The sequence below is a fragment of the Salvelinus sp. IW2-2015 genome, linkage group LG15 (assembly GCF_002910315.2).
Source record: "Salvelinus sp. IW2-2015 linkage group LG15, ASM291031v2, whole genome shotgun sequence".
Classification (NCBI taxonomy): Eukaryota; Metazoa; Chordata; class Actinopteri; order Salmoniformes; family Salmonidae; genus Salvelinus; species Salvelinus sp. IW2-2015.
Window position 1 is genome coordinate 59,202,071 of NC_036855.1, and position 26,904 is coordinate 59,228,974.

A 26,904-nucleotide genomic window follows, 5' to 3' on the forward strand; every position below is an offset into this window, starting at 1 on the left:
CTTTGCCTCTGAGTTACCATGTTTGCAGGGCCTCACCTTGGAGGTGTCAAAGACAAACGGTGCCTGGTTGAAATATGTTCCAACTGCGAGGCCACTGGGAGTTGTAATGTGATTTCTTCAGTTTATCTCTTTTCATCTTCAGATTACTCTTATCACAGTGATTTCATCAGATAGGATACTGTTAGTGTTTTGTGGGGAAAATGTAATTGAAAATGATGGCATGATATGATAGCTTTAAAAATATAATAATACCTTGTAGTAATGATTTAATTGGGTTGGAAAGGGGATGTGAAGGGTTAATGTAGACCTTCAGTGTGTTTCTTCCCTCTGTCTCTGCTGACCTCCCCTCACTCTGCTGGAGAGCAGCTTTAATCCATCATCATGTATATCGTCTGATAGTGTTTGATATGATGCCTCATGGTACAGCAGCACAGATGAGCGCTGTCGAGTCTTAATTGCCTATTATACTCCAGACAAGACATTCATCTCACTGAACAACTGAGGAGAACAGTGAACGGCAGGCAAGAGCGGAGCTCTGGTGCAATGTCTTATTGTTCTGAAATCCCTGTTTCCCCATAATAGAGCAGAAATCCTCCCTCGTACGGTTCACCCTGGGTTGATTCTGTGTGTTCTGTCATGGAGGTTAGCATAGGGAACACATGGTTTGCTGCAGCGTACAGACCTGTTCACTGTATCTAACTTTCTCTCCCTCTGCGGTGGACCTCCTTTTGTAAACCTTCCCCTTGCCTCTCGTTGCCATAATCCCTTCGCTATATTGTGCTGTTTGCCTTCCTGAACCAGGAATAAAGGCACTTTGTGTGTCCTGTTTCCCTCTTCATGTTGTATCTCAGCCTTCCTCCTCTGTGGATGTGCCACAGTAAGCACATGGCCCTAACTGACTTGTCCTGATGTACACACAATGGAGCGCACTGACTGACTCACTTCACCAGGCTGGACTGCTGCTGATAAGCTCTGGGCCTATGTTGCTGCTTTCTGTGTCTGGAGCAGAGCCATCACAGTTTAAAGCAAAACCCCGCTGGGTCCCCCTTCCTGAGCCCTTCAAAACCCACCGCATACACACAGACACACACTCTCACCCACAGAGAAACAAGCCAGGAGCAAGAGACAGGCAGGGTGTTTCTCTTCCTATCATAGGAGTTGCAGTTGTTGGCTACTTAAATGGAACCGCTCAGTATTAGCTGAGGAACACTCAACTCTGTTCTCTTATATTGAGGCGGGGTTGAGTTTTGCTATCAACAACATTGAGCCACCATCAGTCGATACTTGTAAAAAATGTAATTCTGAAAACGCTTACTTGTACCTATGTTTGTCCTGTACAACTGTGGTCCTTCCGCTGTGTGCTTAAATTCATGCTTTTAATAACAACTTTTATTGAATACCACCAACTTTTCCCTCATTTTGTGTTACTCATCTGTGTGAATGCGCCTGGTAACTCAATGTTGTTGCTAGCAAATCGTGCGACATGCTATCAAAACTCAGCATTCCATAGCTAGACATGTATTGACATGCATTCTCCTTTCCTTCTACTCTCCCTCTTCTTCTCCTACTGAAACATCAGTTTACCTACTTCGTGTCATGTTTTTGAGAGATACATTTCTTCTGCCTTCTACATTTTTTAAGTCTTGTTTTGAGGCCAGAGTGCTGTGAGTTGTTGAACTGTGATTGGGACTTGTGTGTGTCAGCAGAAAGTGGGATAATATGACTAGCAATAAGCGTTTATAAATATATGAATGCATTAATTTATAATTCATTACACAGACTTGGTTCATAGTGTCAAACTCAGTAACACTATCTTTTGTCTTAGAGGCGATCATCACTGAATTACAGTACCATTTTTTTGTCAGAGAGCACTGAGCATGCAGTAGTTGAGTGCTTCCTCTACTGTGTTCAATGGGCATGAGAGGCTGCCTACATGTTTTAGGGGTTTCTGAGTTCTTGTCCCAACAAAAGAGCCTTTGGGATGACACACTGCCCAGACTAAGCCAGTACAAGTTGCCTAGGTTACCCTGTCTGCAAAACATCAACCCCTGACCCAGCCGGCACTCTAGCCTTTCACTCCTGAGGAAAGCGTCTCACAAGGCCTAATTAATCACCAGCACAAGTAGTCACGTGAATGAGCCTGGAGGCATGTTTGCTGGGGTTGGCAGACTTTTAGAACTTCATCCCGGTCTGAGCCTAATCACTGTGTTCTTCTCCCATCAAGAATGGAGGCATTCCCTTGTTCATCAAAGCAACCGAAATGTTCAATGCTGTATGTTTAACTTACGGTACACAGCTCCAGGCATTATGGTGCCCTCCACTAATATTGGCACCCTTGGTAAATATGCGCAAAACCTTTTTTCATCCTCTTGGTCTTTCATTCAAAATATTCACAAAAAATCTAACCTTTTTAATTAAAGTCAAATAATTGAAAGAAAAAATACATTCTTATCATAGAACAAATATTTGTCTCATTTTTTAAAATATTTCTCAAATAATAATAATACTTTGTACAACCTCCCTTTGCCAAGATAACAGCTCTGAGTCCTCTCCTATCATGCATAATGAGGTTGGATAACACATAGCAAGGGATCTGAGACCATTCCTCCATACAGAATCTCTCCAGACCCTTCAGATTCCGAGGTCCACGCATGTGGACTCCTCTTCAGCTTATCCCACAGGTTTTCTATGGGGTGTAGGTCAGGGGACTGGGATGGCCATGGCAAAACCTTGATTCTGTGGTCAGTGAACCATTTTTGTGTTGATTTTTGAGGTGTGCTTTGGATCATTGTCCTGCTGGAAGAATCAACCACGGCCCAGTTTAAGCTTCCTAGCAGAGGCAGTCAGGTTTTACCATGTAAAAAAAATCAGGTTTTACCATGTAAAACCATGAGTCCGTAATACCATGTATCCTAACAAGTTGTCCAGGGCCTTTGGAAGAAAAACAGCCACACAGCATCAAAGATTCACCACCATAATTCACAGTTGCAATGAGGTACTTTTCTGCCTGGCTATCTTTCTGTCTACACCAAACCCACCTCTGGTGTTTGTTTCCAAAAAGCTCTATTTTGGTCTCATTTGACCATAGAACCCGGGCCCATTTGAAAGTTCCAGTAACGTTTGGTAAACTGTAGGCGCTTGGGTTTGTTTGATGACAGCAAAGGCTTTTTTATGGCAACCCTCCCAAACAACTTGTGGTTATGTAGGTAGCGTCTGATTTGTAGTTTTGGAGACTTTCTGACCACAAGACACAACTAACTTCTGCAATTCTCCAGCTGTGATCCTTTGAGATTTTTTTGCAACTCGAACCATCCTCCTCACTGTGTGTGGGGTCCATATAGACACACGTCCTCTTCCAGGCCGATTGTTAACATCTCCAGTTGCTTTAAACTTCTTAATTATTGCCCTGATAGTGGACATTTTCAACCGTTTTCTTATAGCCATTTCCTGATTTGTGCAGCTCCACAACCTTTGGTCGCACATCATTACTGTTCTCGGATCTTTCCCATAGTGATGAATGACTATGGGAACTTGGCCTGTGTCTCAACTTTATATTTACACTACCGGTCAAAAGTTTGGACACACCTACTCATTCAAGGGTTTTTCTTTCTTTCTTTGTACTATTTTCTACATTGTAGAATAATAGTGAAGACATCAAAACTATGAAACAACACATAATGCCATGTGTGCAAAGCTGTCATCAAGGCAAAGGGTGGCTACTTGAAGAATCTAAAATATATTTTTATTTGTGTAACACTTTTGGTTACTACAGGATTCCATATGTGTTATTTCATAGTTTTGATGTCTTCACGATTATTCTACAATGTAGAAAATAGTAAAAATAAAGAAAAACCCTTGAATGAGTAGGTGCTCTAAAACTTTTTACCGGTAGTATATACCTCAATGAAACAGAAGGGGCGAGGGAAGAATGAATTAATTTTAAATGGACCGCCCTTGCCTGGAAATTCGTCACTCGTTCGTCCCACAGTTGTGTTTTCAGTCATCATGGAACCACCGGTAGCTATTGTGTGTGTGCTTTGTATGCGCTACAGTCAATTATGATTACATTTCATATCTTGGCTAGAAGCCAACGCATCCACAGACATCGAACACTATCCGATATCAAGAAAATCGAAAGTTACAACTTTCCCTGCTATCACAGTTATACATTGTATGTGCTAGCTAACGTTTCCAAAAGCCAACCAAACAAATACATTACTTTTACCATATGTTTTTTTGCCATGTGCATTAGTAGCAATTTCTAACTTATTAAAAAAATATATATAATATTACTTAACACTTGATTGTTTAAAAAAAGTTTTGGTAGACTTTTCTTAGCAAATGTACAATTATTGCAAATTGAATTATGGGCCGTTTCAGGCCCTGGAGTGAACAGAATTGTACACTCGCACACTTGATCACAAACTAGGGCTGAGGGGCTTACATGCTGACCAAACCGGACACGTGTATGCACCATCGCACGCACGTTGATTTTGTTCACCCACATCAGAAGCGATCAGGGCACGCAGATTGAAATATCAAAACAAACTCTGAATCAATTATATGAATTTGGGGAAGGTCAAAAAGCATTAAACATTTATGGCAATTTAGCTAGCTAGCTAATTTGTCCTGGCATAGAAATATTGTGTTGTTATTTTAGCTAAAATGCATAAGGTCCTCTTCTCCGACAATTAATCCACATATAAAACGGTAAACCACAGTTAATCTTTCAATCACCCACGTGGGTATATGCTCCTGAAAACCAATTAGATGGCACGTGGGTATATGCTCCTAAAAACCAATGAGGATATTGGAGAGGCTGGACTTGCAGCGCGTTGGGTGTAAAAAATGGAACCAATTTCTGTTTTAACGCCTGGCCACGCAGATGCTCGCGAGCAGTGTGGGTGCAATGATTTGAATAACATGTATGTGTACATTTATTTTGCAACGCGAGCAGTGTCATCAACATGATATGTTGCCAACTTGCTTGGCTAATTGTTTGGACTGACAGCAAAGATGGCCACGGGGATTCCACCAAGGGCATAAGGCCAGGGTAAGTGGAGGAGGGGGGTGTCTTTTATGAGTTTGAAACGCAGCCAATAACAAGGTTGTTTGTTTGTTTCATAGGAAAGTCCAATGCCGCTCTGCGCACTGACTCAAGTAATAAGATTAAATGATAGATAGAGACCTTTACCTACAGATAGGCAGACCATTGGAGGTACTGTTTTCTGTCTCTGAAAGTATATCATTCAATCGGAGGTAAACAATAATCAACCATCTGCTATGTTTATTTAGAGTTTTCGATAATTCATTAAAAGCACATATTTCCTTCTGAATTTGTTGGATGTAGCATTACTTGTTAATGTTTGTCTATTCTTGGTTTGGAAAACACATTTGATACCTGGAAAATAAATGGAAGTGTTTTTTTCCCCACTGTCAAGCTTCATTTTCTTTTAATCAGTAACAGTGGGTTTCTGTGAAAGGGTAATGGTTCATTGTCATGCTGCCATCAAACAGATGCTCATAGTGCTGTTTCAATTCTAGTCTAATTCTCACCCCATTTTTTCTTTTCAAAATGACCTCATGTTAGGGGAAGTGTAATTTGTCTTGTCAAAGCAATTGTTTTAGCCTGTTGAGTTAATCTGGAAATAGCTGTAGGCAATCTAGATCCATTGGCCCCTTAACATGAAACCAAACAAAATGTCATCTCATTTTTTTCTTACAGTATGTTGTTACCCAGGTTTCTGACTAAAACCACTGTATAATAGTTACATTTGCATATGAATTACATATTTTTTTTCTTCACGTAGTGCATCCTATCACATGCCCACATCTGACAGACCAGGTTTTCATTCAGCCCAGGACCCTCCCTGACCCCTCAGTCTCAGTGTCCTGACCGGTGCCTCTGGAGCTGCTCTCCCTTACTGTTCTGTTACAACGGCCGTGCACACTCTGGTTTCTTTTCACAAAACAAGGCAATGACTACTCAGTGACATTCCCAACTCCCCTGTGTTACAAGGTATTGGCTAAACCCCTTAAACAAAGACTGTCCTCCTGCTAAACTTGAGCCCCACTGTGGTCACCATGTGAGATATATGTATTTGAGAAGAAATGGGAGACCTTGTAGGCTTAAGGTCATCACAGCAGCCAAAACAAAATGAGCAGGTTGAAAACCTACAGCACTTCAGCTTGATTTTCTGCAGTTTTCTCTTGAAAGCTCCTAGATAGACACACTACCCTGAACCATCGTAAAATAACATTCTCCACTGATCCCCTTTAGAGTAATTTATGATGAAGCGACATTCAAGATGTGCACAAATGTATCGAGTCTTTTTTCCTTGTCTTCACAGCGATCATAAATGTAATCGAGCTGTACAACAATGTAACATTCAAATCACACTGCAGCGTTCAGCTTTACAGAGCTTTCAGATGTATCATTCTGTCCCCACTCTGACAGTGTAGAATCCCTCCACTGGGATTTAAAGGAATGAGTGCATTAAATGACAGCCCTGGGGCACTCAGTGTGGCTGTGAGAGTCATAGAGGAAGACGCAGGATCTATTTAAATTCAATTGGATTCCAGAAGTAAACACTGTAATCACACGTACCAACACCGAGTCTGTTTGACAGCTTTAATGTTTCACTTTATCACGCTCACTGGAGCCTTCATTTTTGTCGACTTGGTTAAATGTGTCTTTGGTTTACAAACCACTAGCCCGTGGCTGCGTTCTGCGAGGGCTCTCATCACAATGCTTGACTACATCTTTCTCAGTGACCATGGAAATCTATTATCTTGAAAAGCTGTATAAATGGATACAGTCTATTTTCTATCATTGTATACGAATGTAATACTATACAATTATTTACTTAACATCCGGAACTGTATATTGATATGAGTATTGTTACTGCTTTCTAAGGTGTGATAGCTGTGTGGACATAAGCAGTGTAACATCAATTCATTTATTCATGTGAGAGCTCTACTAAGTGTTCTAAGTTACATTGACCTTGTTATTGAAGTGTTCCTCTCTCCTGTCATGCACCCTCAGTAACAGGCAGGGACTGTGTGTGGCTGGCTTATACAAATATTCTATTTTTTTTCCTCTCTCTGGCTCACACAGAAACCCCCCTGAAAGGAGAGGATGTTCTAGGAGACAAATCGTTTTCTGACTCGTCCCTGTTTGCCCACTGGGGTCAGGAGCTGAGCGCTGACAGCCGCAGGGTGGCCCTGAAGATGTTCCAGTACTACGGCTACAACGGCTACCTCAGTGACCGCCTCGCCCTGGACAGAGCCATCCCAGACCTCAGACCTGATGGGTAAGCTGAGCTATCTGAATAGAGCACAGAAAACCACTGAGAATATCACCCACTTAAACTTCTGCTGTCCCCCCAAGTCATACCAGTAGCCCAGGGGCTAACAGGACCTTCATATCCAGACTGTCTGAATTCACTATGGTCTGACTATAACACACTAGTTGTGATCGTTTTGGATACAGACTATATGGAAGAGCACACATTAGAGTCCCCACTTGTTTGACTGTGTCGAGAGCATAAAAAACAAAGCTGCCTAGTGGGTTTTCATGTTGAGAATATGCCTCTGCATTTGACTCAAGCCTTCACTGTTTTGACAGGCAACAGAGGAGGAAAGTGTTACTTCAAAACAGCGGGGTGCAATTTTATCTCCCATGATTACCAACTCTTGTCTACCCAGTAGGAGCATAAAAGACCCTCACTCCCCCTCTGTCTATCTGTGGTTCTCAGACTATAAAGTTACATTGTGAAAAGTGTCATATCTTATCCCATTGTTTGCTTCACAGATGCTTTTATCTGGATCACACTGAAATACACGTATTGTATTTTTGCTGTCACATCTGCTGTTGGGTTTGGAGGTCTGCCAGGGACATTAACATAACAACCACCTCAACATTGAGACTACAAATTGCCCAAGTGTCTGAGAAACAGACAAATATTTTTAATCTAGCTAGAATGTTATTGCTTTGAATGTCCACTTCTCTAAATCAGGTCCCCTCTTTCCACACTCCGCTCACAATAGGTCTGTTTTCTCCCCAGGTGTAAAAACATCACGTATCCATCTAACCTCCCTCAAGTTAGCATTGTGTTTATCTTTGTGAACGAGGCCTTGTCCGTCATCCTGCGTTCCATCCACTCTGCCATGCACAGGACCCCCTCCCACCTCCTCAAAGAGATCATCCTGGTTGACGACAACAGTGACAACGGTGAGCATCATTAGACTGTATAGAACTGAAATGACCCATGATGAAAGTGTATTGCAACAAAGTGTTTTGTCTGAAGCAGCCGTAGCTTGCCCATATTTTGTTTGATTGCCTTTTCCTTTGAGAACTTCTTTCACTCTGGGCCTTGGCTCTGTTGGCCTCCAGTTTCTGTGGGAATCTTCTAGTCTTAGTAATTACCCCTTTGTTTCCTGTAGACTATCTCTAATCTAGCTCTTTAATGTCCTTAATTATGGGCTGTGCTCACTGGATTTAAAGGATAGGTGAAAGAATACTAATTAGCAGGAAAAGCAGGGAGATCTGCCTGATGTAGATTACCATCCAGAGAGGTAATTAAGTATTTTGAATTGTATTATGGCCTCCCAGCTGTGTGAGCCTACTGGTTCTGAGATCTGTCTCAAACTGTGACTGGTTTAAAACACCAGCTGATCCTATGGAGTCTCACCACAAGCACACAGTCTTTTAAAACAGTGCAGCCGTATCGGTGAGCGGCCTGTGTCTACTGTTACTAATGACCACCGTCACACAGTCTGGTGTGGAGGGGAAGGCTGATTAAAGATGACGCCAGCTGTGAGATGTAGGCAAACATCCTGCTGTTGTAGAGTTTGTGCAGGACTACATCACTAAAAGTCAATAATGCCCAGCTATCAGTTGGTGCAGACTGCTGATTGGAAAGAATGCTGTTGGGTGGGTCAGTGGGTTGGGTCAGCCAGCAGAACCTCAAACTCTCCCTGCTGGGATAAGAACTAATTTAAAGATATCCCTCTTTCCTTTTCTCCCTCATCTCTTCTCTCCTCGCTATCCTGCTGTGCACTCAACCTCCTGCACCCTTCTGCTAATCCGTAGGTACCTGAGGCACACTTTATTGCCTCAGCGAGTTGACAGCCTCCTGGGACAGTCCATTATTACCTGGGTACGGGGGGTAGGCTGAGTGCCCCTGTCTGGAGATGCCATCTATTCCCCCCTAAGTGAGGTGAAATTCCAAAGGTTGTTGCCGTCCTCTCTCAGCTCAAGTGGATTACCGTGTCACATGGAGTCTTTGATTTTATCACGTAATTGGGAGGCAGAGAGCAGCCCCTGAGGTCTCTCAGGAAAGCTAGTCACGCCGTGACATTTTGCTAATGGCATTGCAACCTGTTTGCCAGAGCATTCTGTCAGATTCACTCTGATAGATTTATCCTTATCATTATCGTCATGATTTCTAATCTTATCTCTACTAAACGTTGTCAGCCTGTTGACCCGTGGTGCTGCCGAGGCCGCTTTCAGGGGGTCACCATCTAGCTGCGGTCCTCCAGCACCAGGAGCATCCATAATGGGAATCTCTGTCTGCAGAGAGAGTTCACCTCCACCTCCACCCAGCATTAGCATGCAGGAGACACTGTGACCGTTGAGGGGAAGAAGGGCCAATTTGCCTGGCTGATTGGATGATGTACCTGGCCTGAGGAAGACATGTCTCCATGCCACAGGGACTCGTGTCCAATCATCTGACTGATTGGAGGAAGGCTCAAGATTTCATTGGAAGCCAAGCAGGATTTGGAATGGCTGCCAATGACTCCTCAGTGTTTCAACATTGAGCTACACACTACTGTATTTAAGGATAATTGTGAACAGCAGAACTTATATGGTTTGGAATGTTGTCAGTCTTTAGTTGAACCTGTGATCTTGTGTATATCTCTGTATTCAAATTAGCATGAGGTCATCTGACAGGGTTGCATCACAGAGTGAGTTTCTAAATGATTATCATTACGAACAGGCAATGAGAACCCCTTAGGCACATCCTAACAGACAAAGAGTAGAATATCTATGAGGGTGTCATGCCTTGTTATCCAGCTACTCTCCATTGCAGGGAGAAAGGGCGTATATCACAGGGCTAGAGCAAGAAGGAGGATCCATCTTTGTCCGTCTACTCTCTCTGTCGCTCTCTGGTCCCTCATCTTCTCTCAGACTCCACACATCAGTCTCTCTTTTATTTGCCTTCTCTCTCTCGCACTCTCTCTCTCTCTCGCACTCTCTCTCGCACTCGCACTCTCTCTCTCTCTCGCACTCTCTCTCGCACTCTCTCTCTCTCGCACTCTCTCTCTCTTGGTCTGGGCGGCGTGACGAGGATTTGTTCATGTATTACATTCACAGCCCTGACAGTTGCCAACCCAGGCTCATTTTGAGTGATGGATGGCAGCCTCTGTCTCGCCAACTCCCAGCTTTTAGCTACAGTACATACATAAACTTTGACTCAACAACAAGGATTGTGTCCATCCCCCCTGGATTATAAACTCCTCAGTTGTGCCCAATTTAGAAAGACACATTTGGAATATAGGAAATGGCTTAACAGTGAGTTCCAAAAGTATTGGGACAGGGACAAATGTGTTGTTGTTTTGGCTTTGTACTCCAGCACTCCAGCACTGGATTTGAAATAATACAATGACTATAAGGTTAAAGTGCAGACTGTCGGCTTTAATTTGAGGATATTTGAGGGTATTTTCATCAGCATACTAAGCTGACAGTCTGCACTTTAACCTCACGGTCATTTTATCATTTCAAATCCAAAGTGCTGGAGTACAGAGCCAAAGCAACAACAAAATAGTCGGTCCCAATACTTTTGGAGCTCACTGTATATCATCACCTATTCATTATGCTTCTTATACAGACGTAGGATCTTAATTTGAGCCAGTTTGCTACAGCAGGAAAATAATCCTGCAGTAACAGGAAATGTGAATTATGATGTGTATTGTAATTAATGGATATTTTTGTAGGGGTTAATACATTTTTCGTAAGGGAAAAATCAAGTCTGAAACCTCAACCACTACACGTTTTAAAGGAAAGTTATCCTGCAACAGGGTGATCAAATTAAGATCCTACATCTGTACTGTGCATTTGCTTTTATAGCAAACTATTATGTCCATGATTCTGCAGTTGTCTTCATTAGACTTTCCACAAATTTACAAAACGGAGTAATATTTATGAAAGGAACTTTGAATCTATATGAAAAACACTTTTCACTTGATGACTTCACAAATCGAGAGGATGTTGCAGTTTTGTGCAGCTGGATCCTCCCACAGCTCTGACTGTAGGACTGTGCCTATTACATTCAAACATGAGCATTTCTTAGGAAGCTTCAGTTAGGATATCAGTCATAAAAGATTGATGTTCTTGGTCATCAGCCGTCCCCAGGGTAATGAACCTGTAACTCCATGTGCTTTATTATGATTCATTAGAAACCATTACACTTCATCATTCTTCTTCTCAATTCACACACATCTGAATCTCTTAATTATTAATTGTATAAAACAAATGACTTAATGCGGCTGATGAAACGTCATCAGCACGTGCCCATAAGGTGCCAATTGCTTTCCTGAGGAGACTGAACAGAGAATGTCATTTAGCTACTCCCCATTCCATCACTGAACTGATATGTGCCACTCTGAAAGCATTAACACAATTTGTGAAACATCTAGCAGCTTGTAACCAACGCTCATTCTCTGAAATAGAACAGTACCACCAGTCACAGCACGTCCAGTTGGGCTATTGAACTTTCCCCAAAGATCGATGAGGGACACATTTTGCTCAAGGATAAACAAAACACTAGTGCGCTCAGCCAAAAAGAACAACTATTTCAAGGGCAAGGTGTTGTGCTTCAAGGCAGCAAACAAGGTTCTCTCAGAACACAATCTACTTGACCTGAACTGGGACTGCATGGTGCTGGAGTGGTTATTATAAACAAATGTACCATTGTATTATAAAAATCTAATTCAGTCATGTTTATTCATACTTTTTTTTCCAAATTCTGCTGCATGTATTATTCTTATATTTGCTGAAAAATGTATCTTAGTAGAGATCTCATGTGCTTTTTTATTCAGTGAGATTCTATAGTACCTGGAGTTCCACTCCCTCAGACAATGTTTAGTATGCTGCTGTTCACTATGGGAGAAGATTAGAATGGAGACTGCTGCTTGAGGGGAACTACAGCGGCATTATGGAAAACAATGAGGAAGCAAAATGGCCAAGTAAAGATAACACCCTCCATTCTCTACTTACCTCTGCTTGGGTTGTAATGAAATCAATGTCTCTGAGTATAATGACACTCAATGCTTTCCCTCTGAATGGGATGACCATCAAAGTGTCTTTATAAAATCTTGAGAGCTGGTAGCTCTGCAGTGTCTACCCAGAATACCAAAATTGGTTCTGTGAAAGTTCCCAGAACATTTGTTAAGGTGCGGCAAATGTTCTCATAACACAAACACTGTCCAGTTGTGCTGATGATTATACAATGTTTGTATAAAACATTCGCCTGATGTTGCAAGAATGTTCCCAGAACACATTGTCTGCGTTATTCCATAACCGGGAAACCTAATGAGAATGTTTGTGGAATGTTCTGTGGTGGTTGTTAGATGTTTTAGTGAATGTTAGGAGAACATTCCAAGGATATTTCATTTAAAACATTTTATCAAAAACAATATTTGAATGAATGCTTTTGGGATGTTATCATCCTAATGTTAGGAATGTTCCCAGTTTGCTGGATCGCTACAAATGCTTTCTCAAAGGTTCTTCAGTCGATCTCGGTGGAGCGCAATCCCCATAGCTTTGTGTTGTAATGAGTGTACTGATTGAAAAGGGAACCACCCAAAAAATGTAGGCAGGGAGGCCTTCTGTCCCATTCTCTGTGGATCCATTAGTGTTTACAGTAAGTCATTACTCCCAGGTGGACTGTTTAGTGTGGTGTTACACGTGGTGAAATGTGTGATTATTGGATTATGGCTGCCAGCCATACACAGCACAGTAGTTGTTGTGCTTAGGGGTCCCTCTTTTCCTGGCCTGTAGTCATACCATCTGGTGAATATTGCGAGAGATGACTGATAGCACGTCAGATGCAAACAAGCAGGTGCCTGGTGGGGGTGTGCAGAGTCATTTACCACATCTCTCTGCTTTATAATGATGCAGCAGAACGCTGAGACTTGAACAAGGGCACTTTGGAAGAGTCTATCTTCTTCATACTATAGGCATTTCTCTGGAAGTTTACACAGCTCATTAAAGTGTATTTAATGTTCTTTGTAATTGACTGAAACCTTTGGATTGGCTGGCATTTCATCGGCTGCTATTCCCGAATGTGTGATTACTCTGAATGTAACGATTTCCTGTCCTGTAGAGTGAATTGTAATGTTTCAGGTTAAGTCAGTGGTACCTCAGAGTTGTTTCACCTGCGTGGTAACTGGAACTATCTTTCCGCTGACGTCAGTTGATATCAGGTGGTTGACCTCATGTTTCCTTCAGTTGGAGACTTGGCATGTTGATTAGTAGCCCTTTACACTCGTACCCCTATACAGGTTGAAATGGCAGATTTGGACACTAAGTGACTAAATTGGAACGCAGTGGCTGCACAGTTACATGCTATACATGACGTCAGAATTCAGGGTCTTTACAGCTCATTATGGGTTTTGAATGACTGCCGTTCTGAATTTGAGCACCGTGCACAACATGTTTTTCTTCTCATTGACAAAAGTTGTGACAACATTTCAGTTTACATAATATGTATATTCACTTTTCAATTCACATTAGCAACGGAACGTCATGTGTCGCAAGAGGGTTCGGCAACGGACATTTTACCATAAATATTACTATGAACTATCCCAGTAGACTATAGCCACAACCAATATGCTTCAACTATGCAAGCGACTTTATCTTAACCAGATTACACGTTTGAAAAATGGAACCAAACCACATTATACTCTTGAATAAGGCAACAATTCACAAGCATGTGCAGACAATAAGTTGGGCCAGTAACCAAAAGGCTGCTGGTTCAACTCCGAGCCGGTAAGGTGGAAAAAGCAAGGTAGTTAACCCCCAACAAAAACAGCTCCCCGGGCACCGATGATGTGGACGTCGATTAAGGCAGCCCCCCGCACCTCTCTGATTCATGCATTCAATTGTGCAACTGACTAGGTATCCCCTTTCCCTACACAATACATTTTAGCTTCAAGACATAAGCACAGTTGGTAAAAGCATGTCTTTATCAAGTAACTTTAGCCTATCAAAAATGAAAGTTTAGGCCTACTACCCCCCCCCCCTCTCATACGAATATAAAAGTACAGTAGGCCTACCTTAAGTCAGGCTTCATTTTTATCAATATCATGCAAATAATTTGGTCTACATGTGGTAAAATGGCTCTAGGGTATCACGTTTCAGGTAAGACCCAGATGCAGACAGTGTCGAAGTAACACAAGTATATTACTAGTATAGGGGGCAGGCAAAACGACAGGTCAAGGGCAGGCAGAGGTCAGTAATCCAGATAGGGTACAGAACGGCAGGCAGTCTCAGGGTCACAGCAGGCAGGGGTCAATAATCCAGTGTTGTGTGGCAAGGTACAGAATGGCAGGCAGGGTCAGGGTAGGCAGAATGATCAAAACATGGAAAAACTAGAAAACAGGAACTAGAACAGCCAGGCGCAAGGGGGAAAACGCTGGTAGGTTTCACAAAACTGGCAACAGACAGAGAACACAGGTATAAATACACTGGGGATAATGGGGAAGATTGGCGACACCTGGAGGGGGGTGGAGACAAGCACAAAGACAGGTGGAACAGATCAGGGTGTGGCATAGGGCAGTTTAGGACTTTAATGTTGAATGTGTTCAGTGAGAATTGCAACTGTTTGGATTGAATGTAAATCATTTTATTTGTGGTGTTTGAAGCTGTAATGTTGATTCTGTAATTTGTAGTTTTATTTGTATTTAATTTGTACTGATCATTTTGATTTGTTGTATTGCTGACCCTAGTTTCCTTTACAATGATTCCTCTGTATATATATCATACATACATACATACATACATACATACATACATACATACATACATACATACATACATACATACATACATACATACATACATACATACACAAGTAAAATAAAAGCAAATTATGACTGAAAACGTGAGTATACTATATAAGCAAATTCACTGGGGAGTTGCGATGAGCTGTTTTATATGGACCCCATACCCACCACCCCAAAAAGGAAATGCATTGATATGCCTCAGGATTTTCCAACTCTTGCGCAATTAATCTGTGCTTCAGGCTTATCAACTTCAGCCTAGAACAGCTGCAGATAGCCTAAATCCCATCTGGGCTGGTCAGGGGAAACGAAGCGGTAACGTCATGTATTTATAGCCTAAGCTATGCATTTATGGCCTAATATACGCCCATTTTATTTGTATTCTGCGAGAATGTGATCAAATTTGGTTTATATTCAAGTCCTTTTTTATATTTTTTGTTGTTGACTGGAATTAATCAATCAACACAATAGTGATGGCATGCTGTATTAATAACTTAATTACAGATGCCAAGGTCTACACGATGCAAACCTGCATACAGCGCGCTCAGCCCTGTTATTAGTTATTTGTCCAATCGCAGTTGTTGTCTCTGTCTGTGTGAAGGACATGTACATCTGTAAATTTGTTAGTTATAAAATACAATTTATATGAACAAGTACAATGTTTCTGCTGTTTTTCCAGGAGTTTAATGTTTTCATTCTCCCTATGGCCAGGAGTTTTTCCAGGAGTTTAATGTTTTCATTCTCCCTATGGCCAGGAGTTTTTCCAGGAGTTTAAAAAACAACATCTGATTTAGAAAAATGATCTGGTCCCATCATAACCCATATACAACCGTTTTCTACAGCTGAGTAATTGTCTACAACTAGGGTCCGGAGTTGGTTAGGTTACCAGATCAGGAAAAACACTGGGCCCCAGAAACAATTTTCCCACCCCACCACTCTGGGATCATTGGATGAGTGCCCACACTGAGATTGGAAGGTTGGGAGTTTGATACTCTGACCAAGTTATACCAAACACTGTAAAAATGGGAACTGACTTGGGCTCCCGAGTGGCACAGCGGTCTAAGGCACCTCAATGCAAGAGGCGTCACTACAGTCCCGGGTTCGAATCAAGGCTGTATCACATCTGGCCCTGATTGGGAGTCCCATAGTGCGGCGCATGATTGGCCCAGCGTCGTCCGGGTTTGGCCAGGGTAGGCTGTCATTGTAAATAAGAATTTGTTCTTAACTGACTTGCCTAGTTAAATAAAAAATTGAATAAAAAATTGTCTCTGCTTGACACTCACCATTAAGGGGATTGGTGGTAAGGCCCTGCTATAGACTAGTGTCCTGTCCAAGGGGTTTACTTGTACATCAAGCTGCCTCATGCTACAGAAACAGGAGATAGGCTCCTATGTGCTGTTCCAGCAGGCTACTTACTTTACTCTGGGACCTGTGATGCCACCTCTGAGATCACCACACAATGTTAAAAATCCTTTTTGTATGATCTACTATTGACATTATACATTTATTTTGGTGGTGGGGATGGGCTTCCATAGTTTTACGTGGCTCAGTGCAGGTAAAAACTCAAAATCAGTCTCAAATATTAGGAAAATGTCTATACATTTCAGCTGTTTCAAAAGTATTGCTATAGGAGTGTTGGGCTGAACAAAGCAATTCTGTTCACAGCCTTGCTTCAAGGTGGGCAACTGTCGGGCGAGCGTTGTGCACTCCCTCTGAAGGTAGATGTAGAGATGTAGAATGTTTGCAAGTTCACATTATTAAAAACAGTATAGCCAAGGGTATTCTCTCAACCTCCAGAGAATCTGTCGTAGTGTGAAAAGGGTCAAAGTTGCCCCCACCACTCCTGCTAATTGGGCAACTTTTGCAACTTTTTTGTTGTTTGTATGAGTGATGGAAATGGTGTTTGCATATGACAAGGACTCAATGTATTTGGAAAGATGAGATTTTGAGGATTATAATAAATGCTGCTTTGATGTCATACAAGCAATCCAAATGTGCACTTCACATTTCCATATCATAAAACTCATGTAAAATACAGTGGTTTGTGATCAGTTGCAAGATGCCATGGCATTATACACTGGGGTGTCCTAAACAGAATGAGCCTATGTTTGTTGTATTGTGAATACCTTTTTTTCCACAGACCACACATAGAATGGAGTCATGCACTTATGACTCCATTCTATGCGTACACAAATGACAATCTGCTTCTCTGAATTGCCTTGTGAAAGCCTAACACTGTAAGAATATATTTTATAATTTAGCTAGTCATGCTGGCAATAGAACAAGCTTTCAAATTATGCCCACCCTAACTCAGCTTCTGATTTGTAATGGACCGTTTTTGAATTGAGTAAACAACAGCAGTATTTGTGTGACGGCGGGGATGCAGGTCTGTGTTCAAAACAACTACAAGTATGCTCGCTCTAGTTCCTTAACGGCACATCTAGGAGAGCAATAAAAAGCACCTTATAGTTGAAGACTCTTCTTTGAGTCATAAAAGTGCATTGAAATAACTTAGGAACTGTGCAGACTTCGGAGAGGTGTGTGGCCATTTTGAGACACCAGATAGACCTCTTACTCAAACCCTTGTAATTATGTTGCATCTACCCCAAAGTTCCCATGAATATTCTTATCATATTACTGAATGTATCCAGAGTATTTACAGATTTTGTTATTAACAAATGCGGGCAAAAAGTACAGTAAATAAAATCAACAGTGTAATGTTTGGATTGAGTCTTGTGTCAGGTGAACTGTTGTGTCCTCACCTTTAGTGACTAACACTAATTTCCCCATAATCTCCAAATTGTTCCCTTTTAATTGCTACCATGGTTATGCATACAGTATGCTTTCCATGTTTCTTCTGTAAGAAACATTTTAATTTAGCCCTATAGGCCAATACCCATGAGTTGTAAGGGGTTAGAGAAAAACAGTCTTTGGTTGACCTCTATAGCAACACTTTACAAGCCGTGGCACTATGCCACCATCTTTATTTAGGCCCATTCATTTCCATAAACCTACAGTTTGTGTGACTTGTTGGTTTGTCGAAAAGTTAAATACTGTATTGAGGCCAAAGGCACCCCAACTGTACCCAATTCCTGCTCTTACTTTCACGCTTTTGATAGAATTGCGGTCTGATTCTTCAGGATTGCAATATCCCCTCATGTACAGCGAGCCCTATGGAACCCTACAACTGGAGGCAAGTTCTTTGGTCTAGTGATCAAAGCAGTGGAGCATGAGTGCTTTTGGCTGCCTCCCCCTACCCTTAAATACCCCAAGGTGGATAAGATGGAGTCTATTGGGTGTGGTGTAGGCTATGTATCATCCGTAGCCTTTCTTACTTACCTCACCAGAGATTGAGGAAACTCAAGGTTTAACACATTATTGTGTGCATATGCATGTTTGCGTGTGTGTGTGCCTAATCATGTGTGTTTGTGTGCATTCATGCCTTGTGTCTGTGTGTCTCCTTTTTAGATGAGCTGAAGGAGAAGCTACAGGACTTTGTGTCTGAGACCAACAGCCAGCGTCCCGGCTTCATCAAGGTGGTGCGCCATGATAAGCAGGAGGGTCTGATCCGCTCCAGGGTGAGTGGGTGGAGGGCGGCCACTGCTCCGGTTGTGGCCCTGTTCGACGCCCATGTGGAGTTCAACATAGGCTGGTGAGTCACATGACATACACACACAGTACATGAACTTCTTATGGCTGCAGTCCCGGTAACGGGACCGATATGACAACAGCCAGTCCAAGTGCAGGGCGCCAAATTCAAAACAACAGAAATCTCATAATTAAAATTCCTCAGACATTCATGTGTCTTATATCATTTTAAAGGTCATCTTGTTGTTAATCCCACCAAGTGTCCGATTTTCAAAAAGGCTTTTCAGTGAAAGCACTACAAACAATTATGTTAGGTCACCACAAAACCACAATAAGCATAGCCATTTTTTCCAGCTAAAGATAGCTTCACAAAAACCAGAATAGAGATAAAATGAATCACTAACCTTTGATTATTTTCATCAGATGACACTCATAGGACTTCATGTTACACAATACATGCATGTTTTGTTTGATTAAATTCATATTTATATAAAAAAATCTGAGTTTACATTGAGGCGACAAGATTCACTAAATGCAAAAACATCAAGTGACTTTGCATAGCCCATCGTTTCAACAGAAATACTCATCATAAATATAGATGATAATACAAGTTATACACATTGAATTATAGATATACCTCTCCTTAATGCAACCGCTATGTCAGATTTCAAAAAAACTTTACGGAAAAAGAAATGCACGCTATAATCTGAGACGGCGCTCAAAAATAGCAAACCACAGCTGCAAAGATGGCGTCACCATAAACACAAAAATACATGATAAATATTCCATTACCTTTGATGATCTACATCAGAAAGCACACCAGGAATTCCAGGTCCACAATAAATGTTTGTTTTGTTAGAAAAAATACGTTATTTATGTCCAAATACCTTCTTTTGTTAGCGCATCTGGTTTACATATCCAAACGCTAATTCTGGTCAGCGTTATATCGGACAAAAACTTCAAAATGTGATATTACCGGTTGAAGAAACATTTCAAACTAAGTACTGAATCAATCATTAGGATGTTTTTAACATATAGCTTTAATAAAGTTCCAACCGGAGTATTCGTTCTTGTCTGCGTGAGCAATGGAACGTCAGTGGCTTACATGAAGAAAAAGCATGATCAGGAAATGGCTGCTTGATGGACACCTGACTGATTCTGCTCTCATTCTCTCCCACAACATCATATAAGTCTCATTTAAATTTCTATTGATGGTTGACATCTAGTGGAACCCCTAGGCAGTCATTAATAGCTCAAGTGGACAACATCATTAATAGCTCAAGTGGATTTCTTTAGGGACTCTGGTGAATACACACAGGCTCAGATTTCTGACTTCCTGTTTTGATTTCAACTCAGGATCTTGCCTGCCAATATGAGTTCTGTTAATCTCACAGACATAATTCAAACAGTTTTAGAAACTTTAGAGTGTTCTATCCAATAATAATAATAATATGCAAATATTAGGAACTATGACTGAGGAGCAGGCCGTTTTGATATGGGCACCTTTCATCCAAGCTACTCAATACTGCCCCTTCAGCCATAAGAAGTTCATTAACACACTTCCTTACACTGATTTGTGAGGCATATGGGTTCTCAGCTACAGCACTCTATGGCCATGCTCAAAGCCACATTTGATCGAAGACTTAAAAAAATATATATATTTAACCAGGTAGGCCAGTTGAGAAAAAGTTCTCATTTACAACTGCGACCTGGCCAAGACAAAGCAGTGCGACAAAAACAACAGAGTTACACATGGGATAAACAATCGTACAGTCAATAACACAATAGAAAAATCTGTATACAGTGTGTGCAAATGAAGTAAGGCAATAAATAGGCCAACAGTGGCGAAGTATTTACAATTTAGCAATTTACACTGGAGTGATGTATGTGCAGATTAGGATGTGCAAGTAGAAATACTGGTGTGCAAAAGAGCAGAAAAACAAATCTGGGGATGAGGTAGGTAGTTGGTTGGTTGGGCTATTTACAGATGGGCTGTGTACAGCTGCAGCGATCGGTGAGCTGCTCTGACATCTGACGCGTAAAGTTAGTGAGGGAGATATGTCTCCAACTTCAGTGATTTATTTGATTTATTATTATTTTTATTTTTTTTGCAATTCGTTCCAGTCATTGGCAGCAGAGAACTGTAAGGAAAGGTGGCCAAAGCAGGTATTTGGTTTTGGGGATGACCAGTGAAATATACCTGCTGGAGCGTGTGCTACGGGTGGGTGTTGCTATGGTGACCAGTGAGCTGAGATAAGGCAGAGCTTTACCTAGCAAAGACTTATAGACCAAACCCACTGACCTGGAGCCAGTGGGTTTGGCGACGAATATGTAACGAGGACCAGCCAACGAGAGCATACAGGTCGCAGTGGTGGGTAGTATAAGGGGCTTTGGTGACAAAACGGATGGCACTGTGATAGACTGCATCCAATTTGCTGAGTAGAGTGTTGGAGGCTATTTTGTAAATGACATCGCCGAAGTCAAGGATCGGTAGGATAGTCAGTTTTATGAGGGTATGTTTGGCAGCATGTGTGAAAGAGGCTTTGTTGCGAAATAGGAAGCTGATTCTAGATTTAATTCTGGATTGGAGATGCTTAATGTGAGTCTGGAAGGAGAGTTTACAGTCTAGCCAGACACCTAGGTATTTATAGTTGTCCACATATTCTACGTTGGAACCGTCCAGAGTAGTGATGCTAGTCGGGCAGGCGGGTGCGGGCAGTGATCGGTTGAAGAGCAGGCATTTCATTAGACTTTTGCCTCCTGAGGTATAGCTAAGAGTTGCCAGTGTGGTGGCATGACATGTTGTCTATGATGACAGTGTGGCAGGAAGTGTGTGAGGCCTACTGTAGGCCCTACACATACTTCCCTGGGGTACAACGATCATTGCTCTGACAGAGTTCTCATACCGTCGAATTGTGGTTTCAACAGCCTGACCCAAATCTGTCAGGGCGGTTTGAACAGCATCCAAAATATTTCTGTTTTTAATCTGTGCTGATTCGGTATTAAACCTACATAGCACAAATAGCATCCCTCAGTAATGCTGTTACCTAGATGTGCACTTGCTACAGGCTGATTCATTGTTTGTCTGAATACTTGGCAGGAGCGCCTACGCACATGGTTTGTTCAGAATACAATAGATTCATTTTCCAACTCAGCTTCTACAAACTAATCTTTTTTTTAGTGTCACACACTAGATAGGTGCAGTGAAATTTGTTGTTTTACAGGGCCAGCCATAGTAGTACAGCATCCCTGGAGCAAACTAGGGTTAAGTGCCTTGCTCAAGGGCACATCAACAGATTGTTCACTTTCTTGGCTCAGGTATTCGAACCAGCAACCTTTCGTTTACTGGTCCAATGCTCTAACCGCTAGGCTACCTGCCACCCTGTCTCTACTTGTAACTATCGGTGTGTGGCTAATCCAAGCCTTTACTGAGCATGATTGCACAACTATTGTATACTGTTTGCATTGTTTTTTGTGCTCATTTGGAGTAGTATGAATCATTAACACATCTATGCTCTATTCTCACATTTCTGTTTTCTCAGTGGCTTAATTTTTACATACACATTTTAGTCATTTAGCAGACGCTCTTATCCAGAGCGACTTATAATTAGTGCATTCATCTTAAGCTAGCTGGGTGAGACAACCACATATTACAGTCATCGCAAATACATTTTTCCTCAATAAAGTAGTTATCAGCAAAGTCAGTGCTAGTAGGATAATACAAATTATTTATTTATTTTTGACCCTTAGTTACAATGGACCCTGGATCTTTTTTAGGGGTTGTTACAGAAAGCTAATTGCGGAGTTTTTATTTATTGCACATGGTCCTCATTTACATGTGTAGGGTAGGTAATTGAGCTTCTCATGTACTAAAACTTAATTGCATTCTACTATGTGTTTGAAGGGCTGAGCCTGTTCTCATGAGAATTCAGGAGGACAGAACACGCATAATCTCGCCGTCGTTTGATAACATCAAATACGACACGTTTGAGATTGAAGAGTACCCACTGTCTGCTCAGGGCTTCGACTGGGAGCTGTGGTGCCGCTACCTCAACCCACCCAAGTCCTGGTGGCACCAGGCCAACAACAGTGCTCCAATTAGGTAGGTAGAAATATGGGGACTTATGAATATATTTTCTTTCAGCTCTTTTGTATGCAGGCAGAATGTGATGGTTGCGTTGTTTCATAACAGCTGTGTTTTCTGATTTACAAGGCAAATGTATACATATAGTATACATGCCAATTAAGTATCCAGGTGTATTAGAATATACTCTAAGTCATGGGAACACAATATTCTTTTGATAGATATATATATATATACATTTTATTTGGGGTAAAACAGTTTGTACAAATGAAAAAATACAGTATTTAAGTACAAGATACCGAGAGGATGACACATGAAAGCGTAAAAACACTTATTTCCTCTTGTAGGACAAAAACAGGATATAACACATTGAAATATACATTGATTGATTTAATTTGTTCATGCCTCCAAGTTATTCTTTTTTTAGTTCAGCAAGGTATTCAGTAGGTTGACTAACACATGTAAATACATTTTGTATCTACTCCATGTGTGATGGTGTAGGAGCCCTTCTCTGATTGGCTGCTTCGTGGTGGACAGGCTGTACTTTGAGGAGATTGGCCTGCTTGACGAGGGGATGGAGGTGTATGGGGGCGAGAACGTGGAGCTGGGGGTCAGGGTGAGTAATAACGCCACATCCAGCAGGCACAGGGAATCGTTCATTTAGGTAATGGCTCTGATCCTGGAGAATTAACAGCGATAATAATCCACACTGTTTTTGGCAGCCCTACCTTTTAGAGTTTGGCCTCCCTCTACTTTTTATGTAAAGTGTCCTCTGGCTCAAAGCTTTGTGCGGTCTGTAATTAGAACACATTAACAATGTATAGTAAGAGGACTAGGAGGAGTTATACCACCCCAAACTCATTAAAAAATATATATATTTCAGTCTTTAAAGGCCCCCTTATTTCCTAGCAAAGAAAAATATGTCAGATTTAAATCAACACCTTTTATACACTTCAAAGAGTGCTTTGGGTTGTGCCAGTTATATTTATCTGTGTTAATCTTACGTCATATTTCCAGACTGTCGAGCATACCGCCAGTCAAGTATATTCCCTGTATGTGTGAGTGACGGTCCATTCCCCTGCCTCAGCTCTGTCTCCGAGCCAGAGTCGGTGTGATCTCAGCAGTACAATGAGCAGATGGGCCAGAGGAGGCACGACTTCCCCAGGGAGGTCTAATAATAACCCTGCTATACTCACTGTACATATACCGCCACTAAAACAGCAATCAACTCCAACAATAACACCCAGAGACGGGACAAACAGTCTTCCTCCAGCTGTACTCTGTAGATTACAGGAGGGAGAGAGAGAGATGTGATGCTAAAGTGGGGAAATATCCATCCTCGGTAATGACAGAGATGTAATCATCAGTCACTCTTTAGGAAAGAGAAGGAGATTAGTCCCATAAGTCATTTTCCTCCAAAACATTACATGCTTTTAGGATTTGGGGCTTGATAATGGCCCCGCTGATTGCTTTCTGCTGAAAATGTTGGTAATTTTTATCACCTACATAATACATCAGTGTCCTGCATACTGCTATGTACAAACAGTTGATGAATAATTTCAGTTAACTCTACCTCTAAAAATAGAGACAAAGGAAATCTGTGCCTCCAGATGTGCTGCTTGAACCCCATGCTGTTTTAATGGATGGGGTCTGTATCTGGACTGAGTCCTATAGGAAGTGACCCCTGGTCCTTGGATGGAGGGTTAATGTGGCGTAGCCTGCAGCCCTCGTCTGTCCTGGATGTGTGGACTGATGGGAGGCATTGGTCTGACAGAAGGTGATGCAGTGAATTGAGAGCTGCAGGACTGGAGCCCATAGATGCCCTGGAACTGATCCCAGATCAGCAAGCGCACTGAGCTCCAGCAGGGTCGGCCTGGTGCAGCATATTGGTCCTGCTTGCAGACCACCTGCTTGCACACACTTAGGCTGACAGCAGAACAGCGCTAAGGGACATTCACAGAGATACTCACACACAAGGCCAACACTGCTGCACAGCGCAGGGGACTTCTCTGGTCCAGGCTTGGGCGTAATCTGTAGGGGGATGTCCTGGGTGTATCAGGATGACAGCTGCACCATGTTCACATTCTGTCACTGGAAAAAAATATACAAGGATCATGAAATGTCATGTGAATGGCATTTACAATGAATGGTGTTCATTTATTTATTGTATGTGTCAGAGTTTTAACGTAATCGTCCCCTGTGCGCTGCTTTAGCTTGCAGAATGTGTTGCTAGGGAATGGAAATAGAGGAGCTAGAGGGCACAACGTGTTTCTGTCCTTTCTGATGAAAAACCCAGCTGTAGACGGCGGCCAAATCTAAATTATATTTCTGAAAGATAATCCCTCAAATTTAATTTGGTAATTAAAGCAGAAATGTACTTTGTTGTGCTAGATGGTGAGAATTAGGGTTTAATATTTTCCCGGTATTTTACAAATGTTCCGTCCTGAGCATAAATCACTTTTCACCCGGGTAACCTGGATTTTCCCGCCAAAACCGGGAGTGTCATTCAAAAGCATTATAAAGTATATAAATTGGCCTATGTCTGGATTTGGAGCTTTGATCGAAAATTCAAGCCTGAGCCATTAAATAAATTTTATGAGCCCTACATTAAAGACATTTAATGAGCACATGCCCAAAAAAGGCCAAATGATTGTGCCGTTCAGTTTCTTTGCAATTTCTCGCATGGAATAGCCATCATTTCTCAGAACAAGAATAGACTGACGAGTTTCAGAAGAAAGGTCTTTGTTTCTGGCCATTTTGAGCCTGTAATCAAACCCACAAATGCTGATGCTCCAGATACTCAACTCATCTAAAGAAGGCCAGTTTTATTGCTTCTTTAATCAGAACAACAGTTTTCAGCTGCGCTAACATAATTTCAAAAGGGTTTTCTAATGATCAATTACCCTTTTAAAATGATAAACTTGGATAAGCTAACACAATGTGCCATTGGAACACGGGAGTGATGGTTGCTGATAATGGGCCTCTGTATGTCTATGTAGATATTCCATAAAAAAATCAGCTGTTTCCAGCTACAGTAGTCATTTACAACCATAACAATATCTACACTGTTTCTGATAAATTTTATGTTATTTAAATGGACAACAAATGTGCTTTTCTTTCAAAAACAAGGACATTTCTAAGTGACCCCAAACTTTTAAACGGTAATGTAAGCTACTGCACATTACTCACGACAGAAAACATAACATAAAAGCCCATATGTAGCTAGCTATATGCTCTCTTGGGTAAATAAATGAAACTAGCTCCAGTAGGCTAATCCTTTTGATTGCGAACTGTATTACTGTTTTGTATTATACTGTAGACTATTATACTGACCTCGTTCAAACCATGAAAAGCAAGGAGAGAACATCCAATTCTGGTGCAGCACATGCGGCCTACAAAGTTACAAGTATAGGCTAAATCATTTTGAAATATAATGGGGCCTATTTTTCAAATTACTAGGCTGGCACATATATACCTTCCATAATATTTCCCCTTAATGTTATTCGTCTACCTCCTCTTTCTCTCTATTTTTGCTTCATTCCTTCCTCGCTTTTAACAGTTAAATGAAATAAGTTTTGTTGTCCATCATTCTATTGACAGAATTAGATGCAGAAGGCTTTCACTTCTCTTCACGAAGATTGAATGATTGAGTCTGAATAAATAACTGCTATAACCTACCGCCATATCACGTTCACTCTTCTGGCTGCTATATTTAACATTCAGCAAACAAGAGCTTCTGTCCCTCTTTGAATAGTCTATTGGTATAAGAAAAGCTAATCCAGCAAACTATTCTAGTCTAGATTTTCCTGCATGGAACTCCAAGAGCTAAGGAGCGTATTTTAAGGAGAGACCAGCGAGCACAGGTACGTGTGTATCGCGCAAGAGACGGACGCTATAAGTTAGAAGCTTATTATGCATAACCCATCATTAATTAGCTAAGTATAAGGCTAATACTGCATTGAATGTATTACCTGAAGATGTAGGCTATGACATCTTCGAAAAGTATTCAGACCCCTTGACATTTTCAACGTTTTGTTAGGTTACAGCTTTATTCTAAAATTGTTTAAAAAAAAATCCTCATCAATCTACACACAATACTCCATAATGACAAAGCAAAAATAGATTTTTTGAAATGTTTGCTAATTTAAAAAAAAATCAACTGAAAT

At 41.4% G+C, this 26,904-nt stretch overlaps 1 protein-coding gene across 1 annotated transcript in view; it reads left to right on the plus strand.

Moving 5' to 3' along the window:
- The window catches only part of LOC111974913 (polypeptide N-acetylgalactosaminyltransferase 18-like), an 85,140-nt gene that overhangs the window by 29,769 nt on the left and 28,467 nt on the right, over nt 1-26,904 (plus strand). Inside the window, 5 exon segments of the mRNA XM_024002983.1 lie at nt 7,118-7,313; nt 8,067-8,233; nt 18,535-18,718; nt 22,559-22,756; nt 23,240-23,354. Coding sequence (XP_023858751.1) covers nt 7,118-7,313; nt 8,067-8,233; nt 18,535-18,718; nt 22,559-22,756; nt 23,240-23,354 — 860 coding nt within the window.